Here is a 24,102-nt window from a genome sequence, read left to right on the forward strand (position 1 = left end):
TCACCTTGCAGTGAAGGGGAAGTACTTTTGATTCACGTCTGAGTGTTACATTCTGCCCAGCAGATTCTATACTTACCACTTTTCTGATCATTTACTGTGCCCCCACCATACCTACTTTCACTTTGTCAAATATATCCAGCAGATTTTAAACACTTTATTTAATAAAAGTTAAACATACAAAACTGAAATTAACACACTTTGTATTCATAAAAATCACCTTCTCCCATTATAGGGAGAACCTTTTTCTATGTATGGATTCTAAACTACCAGTTGTAGAGTTTAGCTTGAGTTGTGACTCAGGTAACTGATGGACATGTCCACCAATCAGTGCATCAACAATTGCTGACGTGACCTGATCTAGTTAACAAATTACAAAATGAGCTACATTAACATAATATACAGGGAAATAATGGTCAGGGTTAATGGACAAGAAACACCCTTTAATTATTTAATGGGGGAAACAGCTGATGCACTCTTGTCCATTAACTCAGCCCTAGATTTTACAAAAATAATATCTACATTGTATACAGGGCTACCCATTAACTTCTTTAACACATTACGGGTTCAGAGATGGCACCACTACCGTAAGTGAGACAAGTAACAGAGGAACGCAAATCACATAAAATACAAGAAAGCAAGAGCTTTTACACGTGGTTTCCTGAATAAAACTGAAGGGGCTCAGCAGCACTGTAATACAGCTGAAGTTACAATGAAGACTAGGGCCAGTCAGTTATTTAAGGACAGGAACTCCAGACTAACCTTTATTCCCTCACAACTCAGTGTGCTCTGGGCATTCCTATCCGCTGTGCTGCAGTTCTGCTTGGCCAGAGGGAGGCCCAGGGACGAGCTGTGTATTCCAGGTCTGTGACTGTGCCACTAAACCCACAAGATCTACAGGAGGGGAGATGATGGCTCCTTCCCAAAGCACAACCCTTTCTGTTCTCCAACTCTCTCATCCTCAGGGAGGGATGGGGCAGGTATTTTTAAGTACAGTTCTCTGCTTTGAAAGTGGAGTCTAAATACTTTGTCCTATGGTTTTCTGGTTACATTTCAATAGCCTCCTATGAAAATTTGATGAGTATTTTAAAAAAAAAAAAGTAGTATCTCCTCTGCTTAACTTCTAGTGCAGGCAATTCAGACTGGAATTAAAGTCAGATTTATTGTTTCTAGCACATGAATCACCAGTAGTAGTAAAGATCCTATCAGCCCTGTTCTGCCCTCATTTACAGCTGTACAAATCGATCTGCAGGGGACCTGTAGGGGAGTAATTAGAACTTCCTTAGCAATTCGATGACATGTAAGCTGGGATGGAGTCTGGCTCTCCCAGAGCTGCAGCAGCTCTGTAGTGCTGAGCTTGTTGCTCAGACAGCACAGTGGCTACAGAAGTGAGGGAGGCTGTTACTGTGCCACTTTTATACCACCACTTCTCTTAAGGAAGAGAAACTTCACTACTAGTATGAAGGGAAGATTCTAGAGATCAAAGCTGCAGATAACTACTCCTTTCAGAGTAACAGGTAACAGCAGTTCATGAAAGCATTTACCTGCAGAATATATTTTAATGCAACTATGAAAAGTTTAATGACTGGGGGGGATCAAATCAATAGCTGGAGATTTAAGGCTCGTATCAGCTGAAGCCAAAGTGATGGTGACAAAATGGACTACTCGCTATGTGCCAACAAATAATTTACTTTTAGAAAAATATAATGATAAAAAGATAAGTGTAAAGCCCTGCAGAGATGAAGTTCCACCTTTTTCCCCTGTTACTGAGGCATCAAATGCCTGACATTATATTTAGAGGTATCTTGATACTGTGTCATAGGTTTGTCTGCAATTCCACACGTTCCAACTCCAACCTTGCCAGTTACGCTCTCAGGGGAAGCAAAAATACTCCTCTTTACCTGCAAATGAAACAGAAAACAACATTTCTGAATAATTGCTAACTTGCCCTTAAAAAACCCCAAACATTACCCTTTGAAGTGTTTCAAAATCCTGAGCTTAACTCTGTAGACGCTCTCTAGAGGCTAGCTCATCTGTGATGTTAGCAAAGTGCAACAACAGGGCTGGGAACTTTCTAGCACTCACTGGATGTGATGTGGTACTCAGGACTTTGGGTCAGACCAATAATGAATAAAATTCACCCCTCTCATACAATGATCTCTAATAACTGTTCATAAGGAAGACTGAAGCTTTACCTCTATGTCTGGCAGCTCTTGGTCAAGCCATGATAAAAATGAAATAAGGCTTTAAAATGTCCTTGGCTACCTTTTTTGCACTACGCTTGCTACTCCAGGGCCATGACTTAGCGTTGTATCTGCCAGGTTATAACACAGCAAGAAGTCAAGCTTGGAGGTTCAGACAGGCCCTCAGGTTCTAAGCTCCAACAAACACAACCTGGCAAGTGACAGTGAGTCCAGCTCTCCAAGCTGAGTGCAAGCTCAGCCTCTCAGAGCAGCACTCCTTCAAAATCAGCCAGTACAAAACCAGGCCTTTTGAGTCTTCAAAATACCAAACTGCACACTTCAGAATCCCAAAGATGATTCCCCTCTGAAAACCACCTCCTCCTCTCTCCCAAAGTACTGCACAGAAGTCTGTGCCCTGTTGTTACTCGCATACTGACAAAACTAAACAAACCTGGCCTTTTTTGTTTTTAGAATAGGCTCTGTTGTTAAACTGTTGCCACTTGACTTTCTGGTCCTCTCGTTCCTGTTCAAGTTCTTTAATTCTCTGAGCTTTTTTCAAAGCTTTCTTCTTTTTATACTCTCGTTGCTGGGCTATCATCTCTTTCCTGGAGAGAAGGAAGAAAGACATTTTATGTTTGTGCCTTTTCTTGTAAGAAACTAAAACCCCTGTAAGACAGACATGCACAATAATTTTCCATGAGTGACAGAAAACAAAGCTTGTAAATATTCTCCACTTGAAGGAAAAAAACCCAAACAAGTCTTTCTACGCATAAGGATTACATTGCTTATTTATATATTTATGCACAAGAACAAGCACCACCACCACCACCTGATTAAGACCATGCCAAATGCAGCAACCCATAGGATCACATGCAATTCCTCTCAAACTGAAAAGGTACCTATCAGCACTTCTACATTTCAGAAACATCTAGGGTTTGGAAAATTTAAATAGCCCATTCGAGTGAAAAGCCCAAACTTTTCTGGAGGTCTGCAAGACTCTCATGTACCAAGTATTGGACAGGAATGAAGGAAGAGAACAAAGATAAGTTACTTCAGTAAAGATAAGGAAGTTCAATGAGTCGATCTATGCCACAGTGCAGCGCCCCTCAGAACAATCCTTTAGGGAAGGGATCATTCCCTATAACCAACTCTGAAATTGTACTGCCTTCCCCCCCACCCCACAAAAATGTTTTCAGCCCTTAAAAATGCCTTTCTGTGTTAGACACAGCAGGATACTGAGTAAAGCACATCTCCCCAGCAATGGGGTCACACAGTTATCCTAACAGGGACAGGCAGAAGCCAAAGTCCTTCATACTGTGAGTGCAGTTGTCATTAGCCAAACCACAGCTCTGAGAACAGCCTGCACTAGAGCTGGGCTGAAACTTGTAGGCTCTCTGCTCTCAATCAAAAAGTACTAACTTTTTTTTAATCTACTGCTTACACACTTGCTATCTTGAGATAGCATAATCGGAGTAAAACAAAGTCTACCATGTTATCTTGCCAGGATACATAAACACGATACCACCAACAATAATCTACCAAACATTATATGCTAAATTGATTTAAGATCCTTTTCCAAGCAAACGTGAAGAGATTAAAGAGATGTAAAATTTTTAAAAAAGATTCTATTTCAGTAATTTTTCTATTCCATCATTTTTTATAGCTGTGGGGAAAAAAGCCAAAGCAGCTTTCAGACTTCTACCTGTGTATTACTTACTTGGACATGGGTTTGTTGCCACTGTCCTCTTTTGCTTTTCTTCCCTCTTCCACAGGCTTGAGGTTGAACAGAGGCGTAACTTCAGCATTGCCATATCCAGCAAATGTGACCGCAGCTGTTCCATTCTCCTCATCTATTTCTTCAATCTCAGCTTCATAACACCTGTAAAGATATCATGGCTGTAAGCATGTGAGTAAAGCTTTAATACTCAGCCCGTCAACACCTACACTGTCAGCCAGCTAATGGCATTAAGTAAAAAATTTGCAAATATCAGCCTTCATTTTCAAGGACAATACACAAATCAAACCAAGAGATTATTTTCTTAAGGTCAAAGGGACACAAGTACAAAGACCAGAATCTGCTGTATTTGACCTTTAGCATCAAGAAGCAATGGCCTCACAGTTACCAAGACTAATGATTAATGCTGGGGCCAATCTAATCAGATATCTTGATTTGGTTCTAGTTCTGGCAGGTCATAGGATTGAAAAAAAAAACCCCAAAAACAAAAAAAAAGACCCAACAAAATACTGCATTCACAGAACACAGCTTTCAGGGAATTCACTGAGGAGTTTTGGAAAAATGTCAGCTTACAAGAGCAAAGCTTTGGTTCCATTTTTCTCCATATGAAAAAGAATTAAGAAAAACTGAAGTTTTCAAAATATTCCCTTTTCAACACTTATAAAATTAAAAAGTTCTCTTGTTGATTTAAAACAGCAATTTTGAAATTTTAGAAGAAATCAGTCCATTTCTTATTTATGTGCATGAAACATTTTGGTCAAACCAACCTCATAATGGGGAAGATAGAAAAAAGTGGCATTTCCAAAAATATTTAAAATAATTGAGTCTAAATTCCAAGCAAAAGGATACATCTAAAGCAAACAGAGGAATAAAATGAGAAGTTTCATAGATATTCCAGTTAACATTTACTAAATTAATTTCTTGTGCGATTTTAGTGGGCCAGCAACATCTTGAGTTGAGCTAGATGAAAATACATGGAAACACAAACCAGGTGAGGTATTATTCTCTGGCTAGCTCTTCATGAAACACTGGTCACTTAAGGAATGTTGTAACAGAAGCAGGGCATTTAAAAAAAAAAAAAAAAAAAAGCAATACAATTGAGCCCAGTAAGATCCACTTCAGTAGACACTGGCACATTCTTCCCCAAGCTCTGATCCTTTAGCCCAGTGATCAGAGCAAGAAGAATGACCCAATGGTGACCTAAGACAGTAAGATTCAATTTTTAAGTTCTTACACAAAAGCATTTTACTCAATCTGTGACAGAAAAACTGTTCCCTTCTAGGTTCGTTTCCTACCCAAGATGTCAACAGCTATACCAAAATCTCTGTGTGGTTACTACACTGTTAAACAGAACCACATTCGCTGAGCAATATTGCTTCTCTAAGTGGTAATGACTGGGATGTTAGTCTGGCATAAATAGTAAATTTTAAAAAGCTGCAACGTTTTGCAGCATAGAAAGTAATTTTAAAATGTTTATTTCAAAGATTATGAAGCCAGAATGAACTGCTTGGGTTCCCAGAACTTCACAGACTAATGTAATGGAGACTAAATCCAAAAGGTTGATTAATTCTATAGTTACATTACACAGCTAGTTATTTCATAGCCAAAACTCAGCATTTCCAATTAAAAATTAATTTCCAATTAGAGGCAAACTGAGATACAGCAAGGATTTTTCTTGATGTCAATTACATATATATGAATGCAATGACAAATTATGAATTATACATCCTGAAACCTTTACGAAAGACTGTTCTGACAGATAATTCATGAAACTCTGCCATTTATTACATTAGCAAATGGTAATTTACCAAAGCTACCCTACTTTTATAAGGTTAGTGACAAACAGGGCACTTCTAGAAAATGACCCCACATCTCTTTGCTTTTTATCTAAAATACTGACCTTTAATAAAGAGAGTACAATAATAGCTAATATTATATTTCTTTCCTAATTTCTTTTTGCTTTTAGTCACCTTAGGGGCAGTTCAAACTGAATGAAAGTCTCTTACCATTGAACTATTTCATGTAACTGTTAGAGAAGTTTTCTACACTTACTGTCCATCCTCACTCCATATGGCCATACACCTATCCCCAACCTTCCAGGAGTGACTGGGCAGAGCAGAAGCAGAACTGTCAGAACTTGCAAGAGTTTCCGAAGGTTGTGTTGAAAGGAGATCTTTGGTTAATTCTATGACTTCCTATAAAAGACAAAAACCCCACAAAGAATAATTTTCCAAACTCTGTTACCACGCATATTTTTACCCCAAGCTTACTGGTTGGGGTTTTTTTGAAGTTACTGTATTAAATTCATAGCTGATGTAAAGTGGACTAAGTTTGTTTTGTTTTTTTTAATCATTTAACTAAACTCACTCATTGCCCACACAGATAAAAAGGTATATGGTCCTCACTGTATTGCAGTAAAGTTGCCCGTGCCCACCTCAAAATTTCAAGAAGTAGCCTATTATTTTATAGCATTTCTTTCTAGGTGAATTGTTTATCAGTAGGCACAAAGATACAGCAAGACAGTCTCAATAAAAAAAACAAAAAATCAACAGTGTGATTCTGTACACATGGCTGCACGTGATGTTGGTTATTGACCAGAAATCACACAACATGTGGCAGAGCAAGAATTCAGCAGGACACTGCTGTGAAGACAAAACATGAAAGGACAGAATGCTTCTATTCTCTCTGTAGCTGGCAGTTTCTTCCATCCCTTCCCCTTTTGGACTGGCTGGCTCTATTATATCTAGTGATCTCTAAAACACACAACTACAAGGGTAATTGCAGCATTTCTAAGTGATGAAACATTTTTCAGTTTCCTCAAAAATACATGGATTGGCTGAACTGAATCACCCAGAGCCAGGGTGGAAGAATACCGTCCACAACTGCCACTCTGCAAAGTCCTCTTGTTTAGAGAAAGCATTCAGGTGCATACTAAAGAAATTGATTTCCTAAAGTCATTTTGATTTTCTCTAAATTCCCTGACCTTAAGATTTCAGGTCAGGCATTCCCTTGCTAATCCAACAAGAGAAACAACAAAGTAACAAATTTCCCCAGTTCCTTTAAATATTATTAATTCACAGACAGCAGCATGCAAAAGCCCCTCCCCAACTTGCTGTCAGTATTATATTCTTATTCTGTGCAATCAAGACCACTGGTTTCCACTAGTGTTAAGTCAGAGGAGCCAGCACCTAAAAGGCCATTTAAACTTTCCATAGAAGGCAAAGCCACTATGCAGTCCTTAAAGAGGAAAAATTCTTCAGTTCTTTTGAGTATCTCAGCATCAACCATTGTCACTCTCCTAACTAACAGTAAATATTTAAATTAGGGGAGGGTTACAGATAAACAATGTTCAACTGAGGCTCAGTGGAGCCTGAACTTTCCTCCCAGTTTCACACCCTAGTTCAGCTATAAGTGTACAAAGCCTAGCTCAGGAAAAAGTGGTTAAAGAAGCTGTTCTTCATTCCTCAGGAGCCTAAAGGATCGTAAGCAGTTCCCAAATAAGAAGTTAATACAATATAAACTTACATGCATTTTTATCTGATAAACTATACAACTGGCACGAATGGCCTAATGGTTTGTTTCTGTTGCAGCTGTTAACATCTGAATTTCCAACACCCTCCTAACAAAAGTTCTGCTCTTCATTTAAGAGGAGCTGGTAGTTAGTGCTTGCAACAGTAAGCACCACCAGTTGCAACTGCCACAGAAACACACTTACAATTACTTCTACTGCTTTGGTCTCCATTTTCCATAGTACTACAGCTGAACCAGAACAGATTTTGATTATCAAGTTACCTAATTTGAGAACGCTCTGCAGAACACACAGCATTAGCCTAATTTTCCCTCCCTAACTATTCCTCAACATGTAGATAGCTGCATTCTGCAAATCCTGGAGGCATCATGGTTTGAAATAGGTATCTTATCTCAGCAGGTCAAACACAATACATCAGGCACAAGCCACCTGAAAGCAAGTGTTTCAGCTATGTAGACAACAGTTTCATATTACTGGTAGACTTATTCTTGCCACGTTCATAGATGGCTTATTGTAGAACTCAAATGTGAAGAGTTTCAGACAAGTCTACCAAGAATTCTTTGAATTTGATAAAGTGACCTCCACACCAGGCTATAAATAGCAAACTTGGTAAAAATCTTCATCTGATATTCATGTATCATAGCACACAAGATAGAAACATTAATTTTCTTGCAACCCATGAGACAGTTCTAAAGTCTTTAATGGAATAGCTCATTCAAAGAAAACTTCTGAGCACAAGTTAGACTACCACAGCAGCTCAGCGCAGCCAAATGAGTTGAACAGTATGGCTTGCTGCCACGTCCCTGTGACACAACGGTGTGACCCACAGAGAATACCAGTTACAGTTTGCCAAGATTTTTCCTACCAACTGGTCTTTACAAAGCCAGACAGAACTCTACACTCCAGAACACGATGCCCACAGATACAATCTCCAATTACTGAAGATGACAGCTGCCATCAATTCTACTTGATACAAAAGGTAAATTTGGTTCCTGGGTGCTCAGACGCTGTCCTAGAAGTGCTTCAGTGAAACAAAGTCAAAAGCTAAGTATTTATAAAAATTTCTTCTAATATTTATTTTAATCTCGTTACTCAGCAATAAGCTAAGTATATGAGATGCACTTGTGCATCACTATTTATGATAGCAAAAAAATGTTTCAATTACATAGTAGCAGTCTTTTTGAAGACACAAGAAGCTGTTTAGCTGGGACACTGAAGCATCGAACCCATTTTTATAACTGTTGGATTGGCATATATTAAGTCTGCAAAACAGTATGTCATTCTCAAGGTGGAACATATGGATAGCAAACCTTTTGGGGACGAAAGTGTAAAGATCTTCCCCATTCTGTGCAGAAAGCTTTTATAAAAAAGTCTACAAGTTGTCCTTTCACATCAATGATCTCTGCATATCAAAGCCGAGGTCGTGTTGGTATCGGAAATATCATCCCATATGGGTTTTGCTGTGCATTTTAAAAATATAAAAATATACACATGCTTTTAACAGTGTACAATGAAGGACATCAAGATAATCTATAAAGTGCCTTGTGGGCACAAAGCCTTTGTAATTTAAAAGGAATTCTACAGATCACTGATTTGAGGCACTACTTGTCTTTTGGTTGAAGCATCATTTTTATTGCTGTTATTTCCATACAGATTAGTGGTCACTGAATCTTGTGCTGGGTGGTTTTATGTATTTTTAGATCTGATGGCTAAAGCAATCCACAACAGAAATGAAGCAGTATCTCGCACTCTCATGACAAATTTTAACAGTACTGCTGTTTTTTTTAATATGCCAATGTGTCCTTATACACAGGAGAATCTAAAATACCACTTATCAACTTAAAATTAAGCTGGCGGTCTTCCTGTCACTGAACAATACCCTAAGGACCAGAAATGGTTTTTCGCTCTTAAGAATGAGGTATGCTCTCGTATGTTTAAAACACTGCAGGTGGCAAATGAAGAACATGATCCTTTTCCTTTCTTATATAAAAACCTTAAGATAATCAAGGCTTAGATGTACAAGGAATATAGAACTACACTCTAAAGCTTTTATCATTGCAAATGCCTGCAACGAATAAACAGATGCTGGATCAAATGATTTGACAACTCAAAAATAAGCAGAAAGTCACAATGTTAAGCCCAACCATCAGGCTTCAGTGTAGTAAAAGCAACAAAATATAATGACTTTCTGAAAAACACTTTAAAAAAAATAAAGAGATAGCAAAGAGAGCACTGGTTTATCTTTCATCACTCTGGCTAAAGGTCTCAGTAGAAGAGTTTGCTGTATCAATTAGTACATCTTTTTTACTGATCTACCAAGACAGGTTTAAAATAGGCCGCGCTTTGGGTTTTTTTCAAACCAACCCTACCATAACCATATCAAACTATGTGAAAAGAAAGTCCTAAACACACCAAGTATACGTTTTTGTTGCAGTGCAAATATTTAGGAACGATTAAACACTTGCTAAAGACCTTAAAGTTTCAGCTACTCGTACCGTCAAGTTCTCACCTGTAAGTCTTTCTTCAGTTTTAGTAAATCTTCATTTTCTGCATTCCCAGATAAGGCTGCCTCAACTTGCTGAAGCTGAGCTTTGTAGCTAGCTAACTGCTTAGCAAGGTCTTCTGACATCTGCAAGAAACATATACACACACACAACACATCAAAACAACAGGCTTGCTGCTTTTTAATCACATCTTGTGGTGCGAGTAAAATGAAGTTAATAAAAAAGTAACACAAAAAGCTGTTACTATTAAAAATACAACTGAGTTTCAATAACACGTTATTTCATTATAGATAGCCACTCACCTTAACTTTTGTACGGTTCAACTACTCCCAGGCAATTTCAAAAAACAGAAAGCTTAAACACGTGCCTGCGTGCGTGCACTGGGAAAACGCGTAACTTACAGTACGTAACCAGCGGCCCTTTGGGCAGGCTCAAAATTACCCACACCTTTAGCAAACCACCGCGCACGGCAGTTTTTCCCCTCTGGATGCCACAAATCAGAGTCGTCACGTTTACATCAGCGAAATCCTCTGCGGCACCCGGGGACCGGCCCCTCCCGGGAGCCAACCGTCTGGCCCCAGGGCCGCCGGTGGCGGCGAGCCTGGTCCGGGGCCACCCGCTCCTTGTCGGACCGAGCCGGGCGACTCGGGGCGCGGCGGAACAGCGAGGAAGCGGGGTCGGGCCCGCGAGGAAGGGCCCGCGCCGGCGGACGGGCCCAGGCTCAGGCCTAAGCCGAGGCCTAGGCCCAGGCCCCCTCAAAGCGGGAAGGACGAGGCCGCCGGGCGGCACCGTGGGAGGCGCGAGGGCGGCGGGGAGGCACCGGTTCTCACCTCGGCGGGCGAGCGGGGCCCGGGCCGGGCCGGGGAGAGGGGGGCGGGGCGGCGGGCGGGGGGCGCCGCTCTGGGTCCCGTCGGGCCGCGGCCGCTTCCGTCTCCTTCGCCGCGGGCGGGGCAAAGGGCCCAGCGCGCGCCGGCGCTCGCGAGAGCGCCCCGCCGGTCACGTGCTGCCGGCGCGCGGCGCTGGTCGGCCGAGCAACGCCGCCGCCTCGCGCGGCCTCCGGGTCACGTGGCGGGGTGGTGGTGGTGGGGGTGTCCCCTGGCCGCCTCGCGAGGCCGCGTGCGGGGCGGGAGCTCGCTTTGGGGCGCCGATAGCGCGTGCGCAGGGCGGAGCCGCTGCGGCCTCGCCGCGCTCACGGGGTTCCTGCTGCCGCCGTCCCCTCGCGGTCCCGTGTAAGGAGAGCTCGGCAGTCCCTCCGCAGCCCGGCCCTGCCTGCAGCCGCTCGGCGGGACGGGGAGGGAGCTGCCCGGCCTCAGCGCTGCGGCTGGCGTGCCAGGGTGGACGTCAGCAGGAGATCCTGACGGCATGGAAAGCTTCCTCCTCCGGGCAGGGCGCAGCTCTTTGTTCAGAGTGATGTCAAGTTTCTGATGTCTGACCACTGGCTGCTGTAGGGGACCGCTGGGCACCGAGGCTGCGCGAACCTGACAGATACGCTCGCTCACATCTTTGTTGTTGATAAACACGATGCTTTGCGGCTGCAAAACCCGCTAGCAAACAATTTAGAAGAGAGTAAGCTTTGGTATTTGGTCCTACAACAGGAGAGGAAAGGGGGAGGAAAAGCTCAGTGGCTTCTTCAAGCCTGTCACAGGAAGGGAAAAATATTTCCTGGTGGAAATCCAGTAATTAATTTGCCCTTGAGGCTGTGAGCCAGGCAAATGAAGCAGGCATCCAAAAAGATTCTTAGTATTACCAGGAGGATAGGTGTCTCCTGCAAACATCCTGTCCCTTGTCGCTGTCTGCATGTAGGGCTTCACAGGAAGACGACTTTGCCTGGACTCTTCGGGTTTGTTTACATATTAAGGGGGAAATACATCTACTCTGCTCCATGATACTTGGTTTATGCCCTCAGAGGATATCCTGACTGAGGATAAAACGTATTTCTGTATCTTGGTGTATGATTTGGTAATTAAAACACATTTTTGGACACTGTTCACAAACTGATTGATGAGACCAAGTGTAACAAGATAACAGCATCTTTTTAGTAATTTTATTAATAATCTAGAAATAGATAAAGAGAACATTTTCTGATAAAACTTTGCGGACAGATCAGCAACTGTTGAAAAGGCATACAAATTTATTGATATGGAGCAATCCTAATGACCTTGTGAGCATACCTGTGAGTTAAAATACACATTAATACAATCATCACATCCCAGAACAAGAAATCTAGACTGTATCTGCAGGACTGAAGAGAGAGAGGGACTGAGGAGACGTGCAATGTCTGGGTATCTCCAAAGGCAACAACAGCAAAAAGAGCATTTCTGTGGTTGCATCAGCAGGAGCAAGCATAAAGAGGTATTTTACTGCTGTAAAAGTTTTGGTGAGAGTTGGTACTGAAATACTATATATGGTTCTAAAGTCTGGAGTTTTATGGGGTCTGCAGACTTCTAAAAAGAGCCACCAACATTATTCGATGGCCGGAGAAAACGCCCTTCTCAGTGAAAGGCTGACATGCCCAATCTGTTTAGTTCATAAAGGAAGACCAGGAGGTGACTTGATTACAACATGTAACTGATTTGAAAGGAAAATAGTATGAAGTACTTGAAACGTAAAAACATTGCAATGCCCAGTTGACTAAAAGCTAAAGGTAGAATTACCCTTAAGAGTTTTTTGAGTTTTTTCCTCTTGGTTTCTTCAGCTCAGGATAGTGCCTTTTTAGACGCTCTTTCAACATATGCTATCATTCAAACACAGGCTGCTACATGTAGGAAGGCAAGCCAGATCTTGAAACCACTGATCTTTAACTGTTATAAATGCTCATTAATTGCATCCTTAAAACTGGATTTGTCTTCACCCAAAAATAGAGATCTTTTTTCTGTGTTTGACTAGAGAAGCTCTTTTATACTATATTGAGGAGAAACACAATGTAACCAGGACATCTTCCTGCTATCTTACAGATTACAATTTTTAAACTATATTTTACAGTTCATTAAATGGTTGGCTTGGCAGGATATCTGCATAGTTAGCCCTATTTGAAACTATATATCCAGTTGTTGTCACGATTTTGTTCTTTCTGTATTTGTTAGTAGATCAAAACGAGTTCAGCTACATTTGTGCCATATCTGAATGTTTCTAACTTCATCCAGTAATTTCTTCTTAACCATGGGCAACAGAGTAGCTACCAGACTGTGTCTCTTCATAAATCCTTACTGTGTATGAGATGTTTATACATTGTAGTGTGATATTACAGTGTATTCATAGAATTGAGCCATATTATTTATAAAGTTATACTGCAGTAATATCATTATTACAAAGTAATCGATACCATGTTACTGGAATGTATCTCTCACATTTTATCATATAAGATACGTAGAGTTTTAGTGTAGTCTGTGGGCAAATGAAGGCATGTAAATTTAAGACAATTCTTCCTCACAAATGCTGTAGAATTTGTTTCCCTAACTTAGAAAGAAAAGGCAACTTGATCAGCTTTTGCTTAAGCCAAACTCGCCATTATTAGCATTGAGACTTTCAGCTGTTATTCCTAGTGGGAAGCTTCCTGATGGACATGACTGTACTTGGGGAACAACTTGGGAAAATTGGTGTAACTGGGGACTTTCTCACCGTGCTGATGCTGTGGAGCAGCAGGTTGTGTAGCGTGAGTTGTGATACTCTGTAGTGAGTGGCACAGCTTGTTGGGAAGGTGAGGTTTCTAGTAACCAGTATAGCTGGGTATGCCTTGGGGCTCATAAAGGGGCTGTCTGTGTTTAAGGCAAACTAATTTACAGTTGGAAGAGACACTGGTGCATCCTGCAGCCGTGCTTGGCTTGCCCAGGAGGTGGTAGTGGTGCTGCACAAGACGTCTGTATCATCAGCCGTGTTTAACTAGCAACCCAGGAAACGGATACTGTTGCAGGCCTACAACTGTGGCTCTTCTTCACAGTCTGCTGCGTTATTTTTATAGCTAGAGCTTATGGGAACATAATATATATATATTATTTTTGAAGATAGCTTGGACTATACAGTCTTTTGAAACATGTATGAGTTATGGTGAATGAGTACACTTAAATCATCAATACTCTGCATTCCTTAATGTTAAATCCTGAAGCAGCGAAGGGTCAGACATCGGAGTGCTCAGCAACAATTAATGCCATAAAGACATTATTATATCCAAATGGTTTAATGCCCTCATTTTCAACTTTGTATGGATGGATTGTTGTTCTCAGCACAGGGACCTAGTCACTAGCAAAAAATTGGCTTCTGCAAACAAAACAGTCTGTCCTCATGACAGAAATTGAAATCCAAGTCTAGGCCAGGATGGAGACACTGGATTTTTTTAGGCTTTTCTGGTAGGCTGCCTGCCTGGCAGGCATTGCCCTGTTAGTAGGGCAGTATGTCAGGCTTGAAAGGCATTGGTATATTCATTTGGATCAAACCATCAAGAAAATATCATATTAATACTTCAATTTTGAGGGTTGTTTTCCTGAAGATGTGGGGGGTTTTTTTTCTTTCAGTTGACTTGTGCCTCCAAGCAAAATTTGCTTCATTTTTAATTTTTTTTTTACCATTTGTCATCATGGGCAGAGCTATCAACTTCATCCATAGATGCAATTATGCAGTATTTCCCATTATGAGGTGTTTTTGTGTTGTTGCTCCTGCAAAATTTGTTTCTCTAGGCTGAATTTTTTTCTGCACTGGCTGTTTGGCTCTGGTTGAACTTTGGAAAGCTTCAGCAGTTTGACACTTATAAAATCAAGTTATAGGAAGAAATGCTGATTGGCCAGGCACATAATTAAGATATACAGCTATTCTGTTGAGAGATTCAACTGCCTCTTCATTTTAAAGCACAGGCTCAAAACTTCTTAGGGGAGTTCTGCTTGTTTTAAGGCTTTACTTTTTGCTGTTCTACTCTCCTGGAATTTGGCCTAGCTGTAGGGTTTTGAAATACCTGTTTACACAGAAGTTTGTGCGGCAGTGAAGTCAGTTGAGCACATTTCCAAACATAATTTTAACTCTCTACAATCCTGGTAGTCAACATGGGTTGTGGTGCTAAGCAAAGAAACAGAGCTCAAACACGTTCTGTGCTCTGAATGATTGCAGTAATTATGCCCCATGAGTGAAAAGGCATGGTGACTAAAACTGAGGAGGAAAAGTGAATCAGAACTGGATGAGGAATAAGAACCAGGTGGGGCAACGTGGAGATAAGGAGAAAATGTCAGAAGTAGGAAGAATGGACAGAAAGCTTGCGTCCATTAGGATGTCGTCCTCTTCAGAAGGGTCTGAGGCTCTTGGATTTCCATTCCCCTGCAACTGACGGCTTGTGAGAGCTGACAAAATGCCAGCTTACGTGGGAAATGACAACCTGCCACTGTGATCATTTACTTTACTGGCACAAGCAGCAGGTCGGTTTGATGGGTCTTAATCAGGCCTACACAACAGTTTGTCAGATGGTATTTTCAGCTTAACGTGAGTCTTCAGTTGGGAGCAATATGCCAAGTCAAGGTGCAACTTCTTTCTCTGAGGCATTCTGCCATCTGCGTCAGGGAGCATGTCAGTGCTGGAGGCCTGGGGACTTCAGAAGGCAGCAGCTGGGACGCTGGTTCTTCTTCTCAGGGTGCCGGGAAGTCTGTTGCTGAGACTCCTTACATTCAGAAAGGGTTTGAATGGCAGAAAAGTTGAGAAGAGTTTGAAAAGTAGGAAGCAAGGGCCATTGCAGTGGGCAGAGGAGCCTGGGAGGATTAGGAGAGGAGCTTGAAGCAGTGAGCCAGCAGTGTGGGAGGTTTGGGAAGCAGGAACTCGAGGTTAATATGGGAACAGCGTGGGGGTATTTTGTGTTTGTGTGTGGGGAGGGACCTGGGGAGTAAGGAACAAGGCAGACTGCCCTGATGGATTGTGGCGTTGTTATGGAGGAGAGGAGACCTAAGTCCTGCAGTAGTGAGGGTAGACAGAAGGAAGGGTATTGTATGCGTAGGGAGAGGGAAACTTGTAGTGAGTATGTGAAAGATGAGGGAAGGGATATTAGGTGCAGCTGACAGCAGCGATGACTGTATATCTTTTCCCCAGTAAGGGTTTCTACCAGCCGCACGCTGCGCACTGGCTGGGGTTTGTGGCAGCCAGTTAGCAGTCACCCCCAAAGAGCCGGGGGGCTGCTCTGCGCTGGTGAGCCGCTCGGCTGCGTCCCGCAGCTGCAGCGCGGTGCTGGCAGCCCATCTTTGGTGGGCTGCCCACAGGGGAGCTGCACGCTCCTGGTCTGAGCACTCTGTTCAGAACACAGGATTTACAGTAATCAAGGATATGTAGTTAAAAATAGGCTGTTGTTTGTAGGTCCTGTATCTCTGCTTGCTGAATTTTAAAGGGAAGTGAGCTGAAAGAAGAGGAAGAGAGCTTTGCAAGAGGGCTACTGAATACCACTATAAAGATCTGGACTTACTCTCCTGGGTAGGAGTAGCTACATACCGTGAGTGAGGTAGAGTTGTGTATGGAAAAAAGAAAACTCAGAGCTTCTCTAAGCATTGGATCAGCTGTTAAACATAGAGCTAATTACCCCGTGGGACTTGTCACTGAAAACTGACCAAAGAAGCTCTGATTCAGCTGGAGGTAATTTTGCTGCCACTGGGGCATGGTTAGATTGCTTTTAGGAACTGTCATACATTCCTAGCTTTTGAGAAATCATAGCATGTTGGCTTGGGAGAGCTACCATTCCTGATCAGTGTTTCTTAGGCCATATGAGTAGTTTTTTGGGGGCAGTCAAAACCAAAAAAAGTAATTTGAGACAGTGGTGCTTATTTACAAAGAGGGTTCTCATTATTTGCTGCCTCTTCTGAAGTTAACAACATCAGAACTTTAATTAGTCACTTGGACACCTTTGGACCTCTTTATCTGTTTCTTTGCCCTCCCGTAGAACAAGGGATAATAAAGCTACCTTATGTGGTAGAAACTAATACTTAAAAAATGCTGCGATATAGTAGTGATGGATACCAAATGAAAGCCAGTAAGAAAATGACGAATTCTCTCTTTAAAATAGAATTTGAGGCATCCATGTCAAATAGTGAGTTCCACTGACATAGAACCAGATTGTGAATGTCTGGGATCAGAGCAGTATCAAGGGCTGTTGAAGTCTGGCTTTGTCATGCCATGTTCTACATCCATCCTGTGAACCTAGAAGTTGCCCACAGTTAACATTTTTAATGCTAAACTCTGATAGTTATTTTTGCTAGCTACACTGAACATGAAATGTCAACTATGCTGTAGTAGCTGTAGAATTCACATGCATTGATGTGCTCTCTTTACCAATGTACACAACATGTGCAATTTGCATAAAATGCAAAATATGCACATTGCTGTTCCAAACTTTTCCATCCTTCATTTTACTGACAGACTTTGAGACACATTTTCCTGAAGTGAGAGAATTTCTGGAGTATGTACGTAGTGGTGAGAGATGGCAACCACCCATCCTGTGGCGTGAACGAACTTGTTAAATGTTCCCTTCTACATCATGTTAGTCACTACTTGAGTAGTGAGACAGCTTTCATGTGGTTTAGCATCCTGTTCCTGGTGATCAGTGTTGTCTCATGTCCTACAGCTGATCCAATGCTTAAAGAAACTGAAAGTCCTTCTACAGATGTTTCCTCTGAAAATGAAACTGAAATGTCTCTTATAGTAATTGTCTTGCACGTCCTTGCAGCTGTCTCCAAATTAAGTTAGTTTGCATCCTTGGCCAGCAAATGGCGCTTTGCAGAGGCTACTAATAAAAGAAGAGTATATCAGATGGGCACTTAGAAATCTCTTTACCAGTGTTGCTATTTATATGTCACTTGAAGGAAAAAAAATGTGGAGCTAATGGTTCATATTTCTTTAAATGCTAAATTTCATATAAAAAATATTGTGGTATCCATCTTAATGTTTCGGGGAAACCGAGATGACAGGTTACCAAGAGTATACGAAGATACAGGAGATTTGGAAGCCTAACTACATGATTCTTGTTCACACAGAGGTATCAATATCATGTTTGGGTTCTGGGATAATTTTTATTCATTGTGTATTGGCTAAAAATATATGGGAGGTTTTTGACTGGTTGGTTTTTTAATTTTTCTTTCAAGTGTTTTAGCAATTTCATCTTACTCTTCTTAAGTGCAGTGCTATCTACATCCTTTAGGTACAAAGGAGAAAAGATATAGTTGATATGTTGTGCTGTTTCATACACTGGATTTTTTTCCAGAAGGATTTTGATTCCCCATGCTATATTTCCTTTGTGAGAAGGTTCCAGTTCTTCAGTGTAGTTATAGACCCAAAGTCTTTCCAAAGCTTTGGAGCTGCAGGAGCATTTAGAACTTACCTTGGTACTTTGCTGACTCAGGGATAGGTGATGGATTCTGATTAGCTCCCCTGAGATGATGCGAATGTTTGTCCTCGTCTTGGTCAAGCCTATTCACGTAATTTGGTGAGACGTTAAAATACGTTGTTCGATGGCATTCGACCCTGTACTGCTATCAGTGGAGGGAGCTTAAAACAAAAAGCAACCAATGTCAGTGGGAACAAGATGATGTTTATTGTCAGCGACCATTATAACAGGTATTATTTGATACCATTGCAGTATCTTTTGAATTAAGCAGCTGAGCCTATAATCACACTAATTATTGAGATGCAGCCTGCTTTTCTCTGAGTTTTTAGCTACCTGCCAGGTCAGTAATGTACTGACTGAACTTTCCCAGGAGAGGTGCAGGCAAGAGCATGTGTAGACAAATACCTGTTCTTCCTGTGTTCAGCAAGAGAATTTAATGTGTAGTTTTTAACTGAATATGGGAAGGCACAGTGTTTTACAGCATAATTAAGGGTGGACAGCTAATCAGCTAAAGTGCAGCTGAGAGCTGAGCCTTCTGAGTTCGAAGGTTTTTATGTTTGCTTTTTTTTAAGCATCAGTCTCAAAATCTCCTTGGGATTTGCCAGTCAAGCAAATAAACATGAAAAGCTAAATATGTATCCAAACTGCTGCAAGCAGTGCTGATCCAGAGATTTTATCTAGAGCCACAAAGCAGATGTCTTATGTATCTAACTTTTTTTACTCTTTCTGCCTTCCCTCCCATACCTGATGAAACTATTTAGCTTTGAAATGTTGGAAGGCCACATACCTGAAGCAGCAGTGGGCTTGTTTAAACATCATTTTCTAGTATTAGTTTTATAGATCCAGATATGACTAATAAGGAAGTTTCTTCATTCAGCATTTGTGGATGACCAATTTTTACTAGTATGAGGAACAAAGCTGGTATGAGGAGGTCATGTCACCCAGGGAACAATTCAATCCCCGGAGTGAGTCATGAACTGATATCTTAAGCCACAGAGAGAAAATGTGGTAGCAAAACTCAAACATAGGGATTTTTAATTCTTCCCTTTTTTTGAGATATTTCCAAGCAGGCTTATTTCACTAACACTCATGGTGTTAATATTTCTAGATTTAGGGCATTCATTTGGGCTCTCCACCTCCCTTTTTTGTAATAGAATCAGGACAGTAACTGCCTGGTAAATCAGAATAGTGAGCATAGAAAATACCATTTGCATATCTCTAGTTGAGTTTTCATAGTACATTTCTCTTTTTTTTAGTCATTTTGGGGATTCAAATATACATTGCAGCAGTGGAGAAGGTAGAGGTTTTTGTGGTGTTGAATTATGTTTTTCTTCCAGAGATGGTGTTTCTGTGGGAGCTAGAGAGCAGGCACAACACAGCACAATTATCGTATCAAATTATTGCACATCCCAAAATCATATTGATGACATTAGTGGGTCTAAAGACAGTAAATGCACCCCTAGCTCTGATGTACATAGGCAGTCCCGTTCTATATCACAGTCTTCTCTACAGTAGAGTTGCTGTGTGCATGGAGAGTAGTTTGCTCCACACTCCTCCCAGGATCACTGCTGAAATTGGAAGGGCAGGATATCTGCAGTTGACAAAGCTTTTAGTGGCATATTCAATTAAGTCAGTAGATCTTTCCTAATTCCATTTCCCACTGCACTAAAAACTCCCTACCAGTAGATGATGATGCTTTTCAAACCATGAAACCATCTTAAAAATTTAATCTGGATAATATGTAAAACCAGTAACAGAATCAGAGTTAAATAAAATATAGACATGGTTTCAGACTAATGTAAAACAAGGCCAAATTAGTCTGTGATATAATTTAAGGCTAACCTTGAGGGAGCTCTTGTCAGGAACTGTGGTGCAGTGATTGAAATATTAGATCAGCTATGTTAGTCCTGGGTTGGGTTTTTTTAGTGAAACCTCTTGGGAAATAATATTTCTAGATTTCTTTGGAGCATCTGTACGGATCTGAGCAGGGAAATACTATTTTTTTTGAAACTCTAAATCACTGATAAGTCTCTGTGGACAAGTCCTATTATCAGTTGTATTAATAATATAAGTGATTTTAGTACAGAGTGTTCAGTAGGTATTGATCACTTCTCTTTTGGAGCTACCTTTTCAACTCTTTTGGAGTCAACCTTTCAGATAGTATATTTGCATTTACATGGTATTAAAGGACTCTGTGTGTCTAATAAGACCAATTAAGAACCTTCTACAGCAATTTGTTAATTGGAGAAATTGTTGAAAGTGAGGAGGAAAATTTCATCATAAGTAGATGTCAGTATCCTTAGAGCAGAAACAGGAAGAGAGGAAGGAGAATATAGAATAATAGAAGGAAGGAAATTAGGCATGGTTTAACCTGCAGATGGGAGTTAACAATTTGGGGTCTGCTTCAGGAAGAAATGCAAAATTGAGTCAATGTATATCACATACTGCGTGGATATGCTAAACTGCTAAAATGTATATTCACCTCACAAGAAACTGAATAGTCTTGTGGAGCTGTTTGTTTTCATTAGACAAATTGGCCTCTGTATCTGTCTTTGAAGCTGTAAACAATGTAAGCCAGCGTAGAGCAGTTAAGTGCCATTATTTAGACTTCGCTGTGATTTGCTTTTGTGTAAAAATGTATTTAACAGAGATTGTAACTTTATTTAAGGGCTGTTCCTGTAATAACATACCCTTTAAGTGCAGTTTAAATAATTTTTACTTTATAATTTTATCTTTTCAAATATGTTTATCTTTTTTAATGTTTTTCCGTTAAGATAGACATCCATTTGAGGTAACTTCAAGTGTGTACATGGTTCACTTGGTTGGGGACAAGTCTCTGAGATGTCCCTTGGGCAGAAAGTGAACTGCCCATTGAGAAAGCAGCATCGTTCACACAGGTAGCGTAAGGCTGTGGGCACCAGCAGAAGGGCTCTCTGTGTCTAAATAGAGCCATGTTTAAGGTATGGGTACAAGCTGGATGTAGGGTGCCAAAAAGCTGTGTGTCTTAAGGTTTCAAAGGCTGGCTATGCATTTAAGCCATTTAGGAATCCTACATTTCTGGTTTTGTACTGTTGCTCATGTGGTCAGGTTTGATTGGCCTTCTGCTTCATGCAAGCCTCTCAAAACAGAGGACGTGCAGCTAACTCGGACACCCACCCATGTTCAGACTTTGCTCAAGCTTGTGAGAAAAGGCAATGGAGATAAGATGCCTGATGTTTGTTTGGTGATCCTATGTAGGCAGTTATTGACACCTCCCATGGAAGAGCCAGGCTTTGCTAGATCAGATCTTCCAGACAGAAGATGTTTAGGGATTACATGGAGAGGGTGACTTAAAACCTGAAGGCCTGAGGTATTGATAGGGCTTTTATTCTGCCAGGAATTTGCAGTTTAACCCTGGGAAAAGTTACTTATCTCTTGTTCTTGCTCCCCATCTGCAGAGTGGGAATACCACAGGGTAGAAGCTAACACACACGGAAGTACTGCCAGATTCTCAGACTTCTATGCAGGAGCATATATGGAAGGAGGGTGCTTGGTCACTCATCTAAGTCATTTAGTTTACCCATTGCCGCTTAAAATAGCTCAAGTCAGCATGACGCATGCTCTGCTGTGTTGTGGCCCACATAGCATATGTTGATGTACAAGCTGCGAGCCCTCTGTTCCTCTTCCCTACCACGGCCGTCAGACATCGCCTTCCTTCTTGCGTGCTATTGCAGTCTGACCCTCGTGTTCGAACAGTGCAGGTGGAGTGCGTGGAGGAGATGACGGAGCCAGGAGTTTCTGAAGCACACAACTTCAGAGAGTTTCAGTTTACAGAAGAAATGAATATACATCAGGTAAATCTGCACTGTAAATGAAACCTTGGGACATTTCTACAGCGGTGACTAATCCTGCACACGCTGTGACTCAGCTAGTGAAGCATCTATCAGGAAAGATCCCAGAGCACTCAGTTATAAACCAATAAATAAAAACATCTTGTTTTCTGTAACAAACAGAATCACTGAATCTAATTTCATCACCTGTTCCTTACCCCTTCAAAAATAAGCCACCCAAACGTTTATAGTCATGCCAGAGAGGGAACATCATTTATAGTAAACACACCCTTTGCCTTAAATTCACATGTGTTTGCCTCCTGATTCTTGTTCTGTTTCTAAGTTCAAAATCTTAAAACTCTGAAACCTGATTGACTCCAAATCATTTTGTAAAAACGTGCTTTTGGTCTGCTTTGTGGTTTATGGGCTACATGGTGATGAAACCAGATGTAATTTGTCAGGTTTATACCATTGGTAAGCTGTGTATGTTGGCTGAGGGCAGCTAGAAGAAACTGTAAGACACACAGGTTTTTTTGATGGACTTGGTAACAGAAATTAAAATAAGTACATTATTCATAGTTTGGTTACCCCATAATAAAAAAAACAGCAAAATTCTAGGCTGAATCCAAACTTGACATCTGATTTATTCTAAAACATGAACCAAGGCATGCAGATCCTATCACAAATTTCTGCAAGGCTGTTAGGTTTATTATGCTTTTCCATATTTTATTATTTCGGGTTTTTAATTGGTCTTTGAAAATAACATTTATGAGACAAAAATGAGTTGGTAAAAAAATTTTAACAAAAATCACAGTTTCAAGGTGATTTGTTGGCTTTTTGTCTGAGTCAACCCCTAAAATAGCAAGTGCAAATTATCTTTCTCCCTCCTTTCAGCTCAGGTTGTGGCATTTACTGCAAATTAATATTTAAGGCTGCATCTTGTACTTTGGGGTTGTTCTGTGGTTTATAAACTGCACCTGTCCCAAGATCTTTGTGCACAAAGCGTAGCAACCTCTGCTCCAGATGAACGTACAGGGAGTATTTCAGTCCATGCAGAGGCTCTGATCTAAATGGGGATGCTTTTTTACAACTCTTAAACCACTAGAATGTGGGATTGTCACCTCTCATGTCAACTGATATTGCTAAACTGTTTTTGTATATTACTTTCTATCCTGCTCGAGTCCAGCACCTTTTCTTCATATTCATTCTTTCATGACAAACATTCCTTTAAATACAATCACTGTCTTCAGAAATTGAGCATGTCCAATGTTTTAGCCCATATGTTTTGTTCTCCATCCTGACTGGCTTTGAGGAGTCTGTTTAAGAGAGCTTTTAAACCAAATATGGCCCAAATATACCATTTTTTCGCTGTTTTAAATCAGGAATAAACAAACATCAGCTGAGCCTGAAGGCTGTGTTTGGCCTTTGATGGCTGCTCTAAAAACAGTATTTCACATGTTCTGTATTTTTGCTGGTTCTTTAGTTATGGGTAGTGTGAATAGATAGAAATAACTTCATTTTATATGATGATAGAATTGGTTCCTGTGAAAATGTAATTACTTGAAGATGTCTCAGTTGTGCTTCTCACTTTCATTGGAGACACTGAATTAAGCTACTGGGCGGTGTGTGATTAGTTGATCCTGGAATACAAAATGCCTCAGGGTGTCTGTTCATTATTTAGAATATTTATCCTTAGGTCGTCTGGATGATTCCAGCTGGAATACATAGTAGGTAAAATTTTACAGTGGGAGCCTTTTGCTAAACCTGAAAAAGGCAGGTTTAGCAAATCCCAGCCTGAATCTTAGTGGACAGGAACATGTGTGTAAAAACCATCAGTTTTGATGGACCACCTTATGAGCAACAATACTTCAGGGGCCAAAACACTGGCAGACTGAGTTACACCAAGGCTGTTCCTATGTAATGCATGGGATAATGTAATACCCCTCTCTCTGTTTCCTCATAACATCCAGCCTGAAATCAGCCTAGTTCTGTCTAGCAAAACTACTCAAG

At 41.0% G+C, this 24,102-nt stretch overlaps 1 protein-coding gene and 1 long non-coding RNA gene across 3 annotated transcripts; one reads left to right on the plus strand and one right to left on the minus strand.

Moving 5' to 3' along the window:
• Positions 1-134: 134 nt before the first annotated feature.
• SMNDC1 (survival motor neuron domain containing 1) lies at positions 135-10,897 on the minus strand. 2 transcript variants are annotated; one of them, XM_074875254.1, is made up of 6 exons: positions 10,779-10,897; positions 9,954-10,073; positions 5,968-6,110; positions 3,898-4,059; positions 2,632-2,785; positions 135-1,898 (listed from the first exon to the last, which is right to left on the minus strand). In XM_074875254.1, exons 2-6 carry the CDS (start codon positions 10,071-10,073, stop codon positions 1,761-1,763), a joined length of 717 nt encoding a protein of 238 aa, XP_074731355.1. In that variant the 5' UTR covers positions 10,779-10,897; the 3' UTR covers positions 135-1,760. The 2 variants fall into 2 exon arrangements, with proteins under 2 accessions (XP_074731355.1, XP_074731357.1); XM_074875256.1 differs by lacking the exon at positions 10,779-10,897 and adding an exon at positions 10,251-10,727.
• Positions 3,997-6,240, plus strand: LOC141946079 (uncharacterized). Its single transcript, XR_012629708.1, has 2 exons — positions 3,997-4,086; positions 5,198-6,240. It is a non-coding gene; the product is annotated as an uncharacterized LOC141946079 (long non-coding RNA).
• Positions 10,898-24,102: the final 13,205 nt, after the last annotated feature.

This window comes from Strix uralensis, chromosome 7 (assembly GCF_047716275.1).
Source record: "Strix uralensis isolate ZFMK-TIS-50842 chromosome 7, bStrUra1, whole genome shotgun sequence".
Taxonomy (NCBI): domain Eukaryota; kingdom Metazoa; phylum Chordata; class Aves; order Strigiformes; family Strigidae; genus Strix; species Strix uralensis.

Coding starts and splice junctions, on each gene's coding strand:
- SMNDC1 (XM_074875254.1), bottom strand. CDS start 10,073: ATGTCAGAAGACCTTGCTAAGCAGTTAGCTAGCTACAAAGCTCAGCTT. Junction 6,111..9,953: donor AACTGAAGAAAGACTTACAG/GTGAGAACTTGA, acceptor TGTCTTTTATAG/GAAGTCATAGAATTAACCAA. Junction 2,786..3,897: donor GGCAACAAACCCATGTCCAA/GTAAGTAATACA, acceptor CCTTCTCTCCAG/GAAAGAGATGATAGCCCAGC.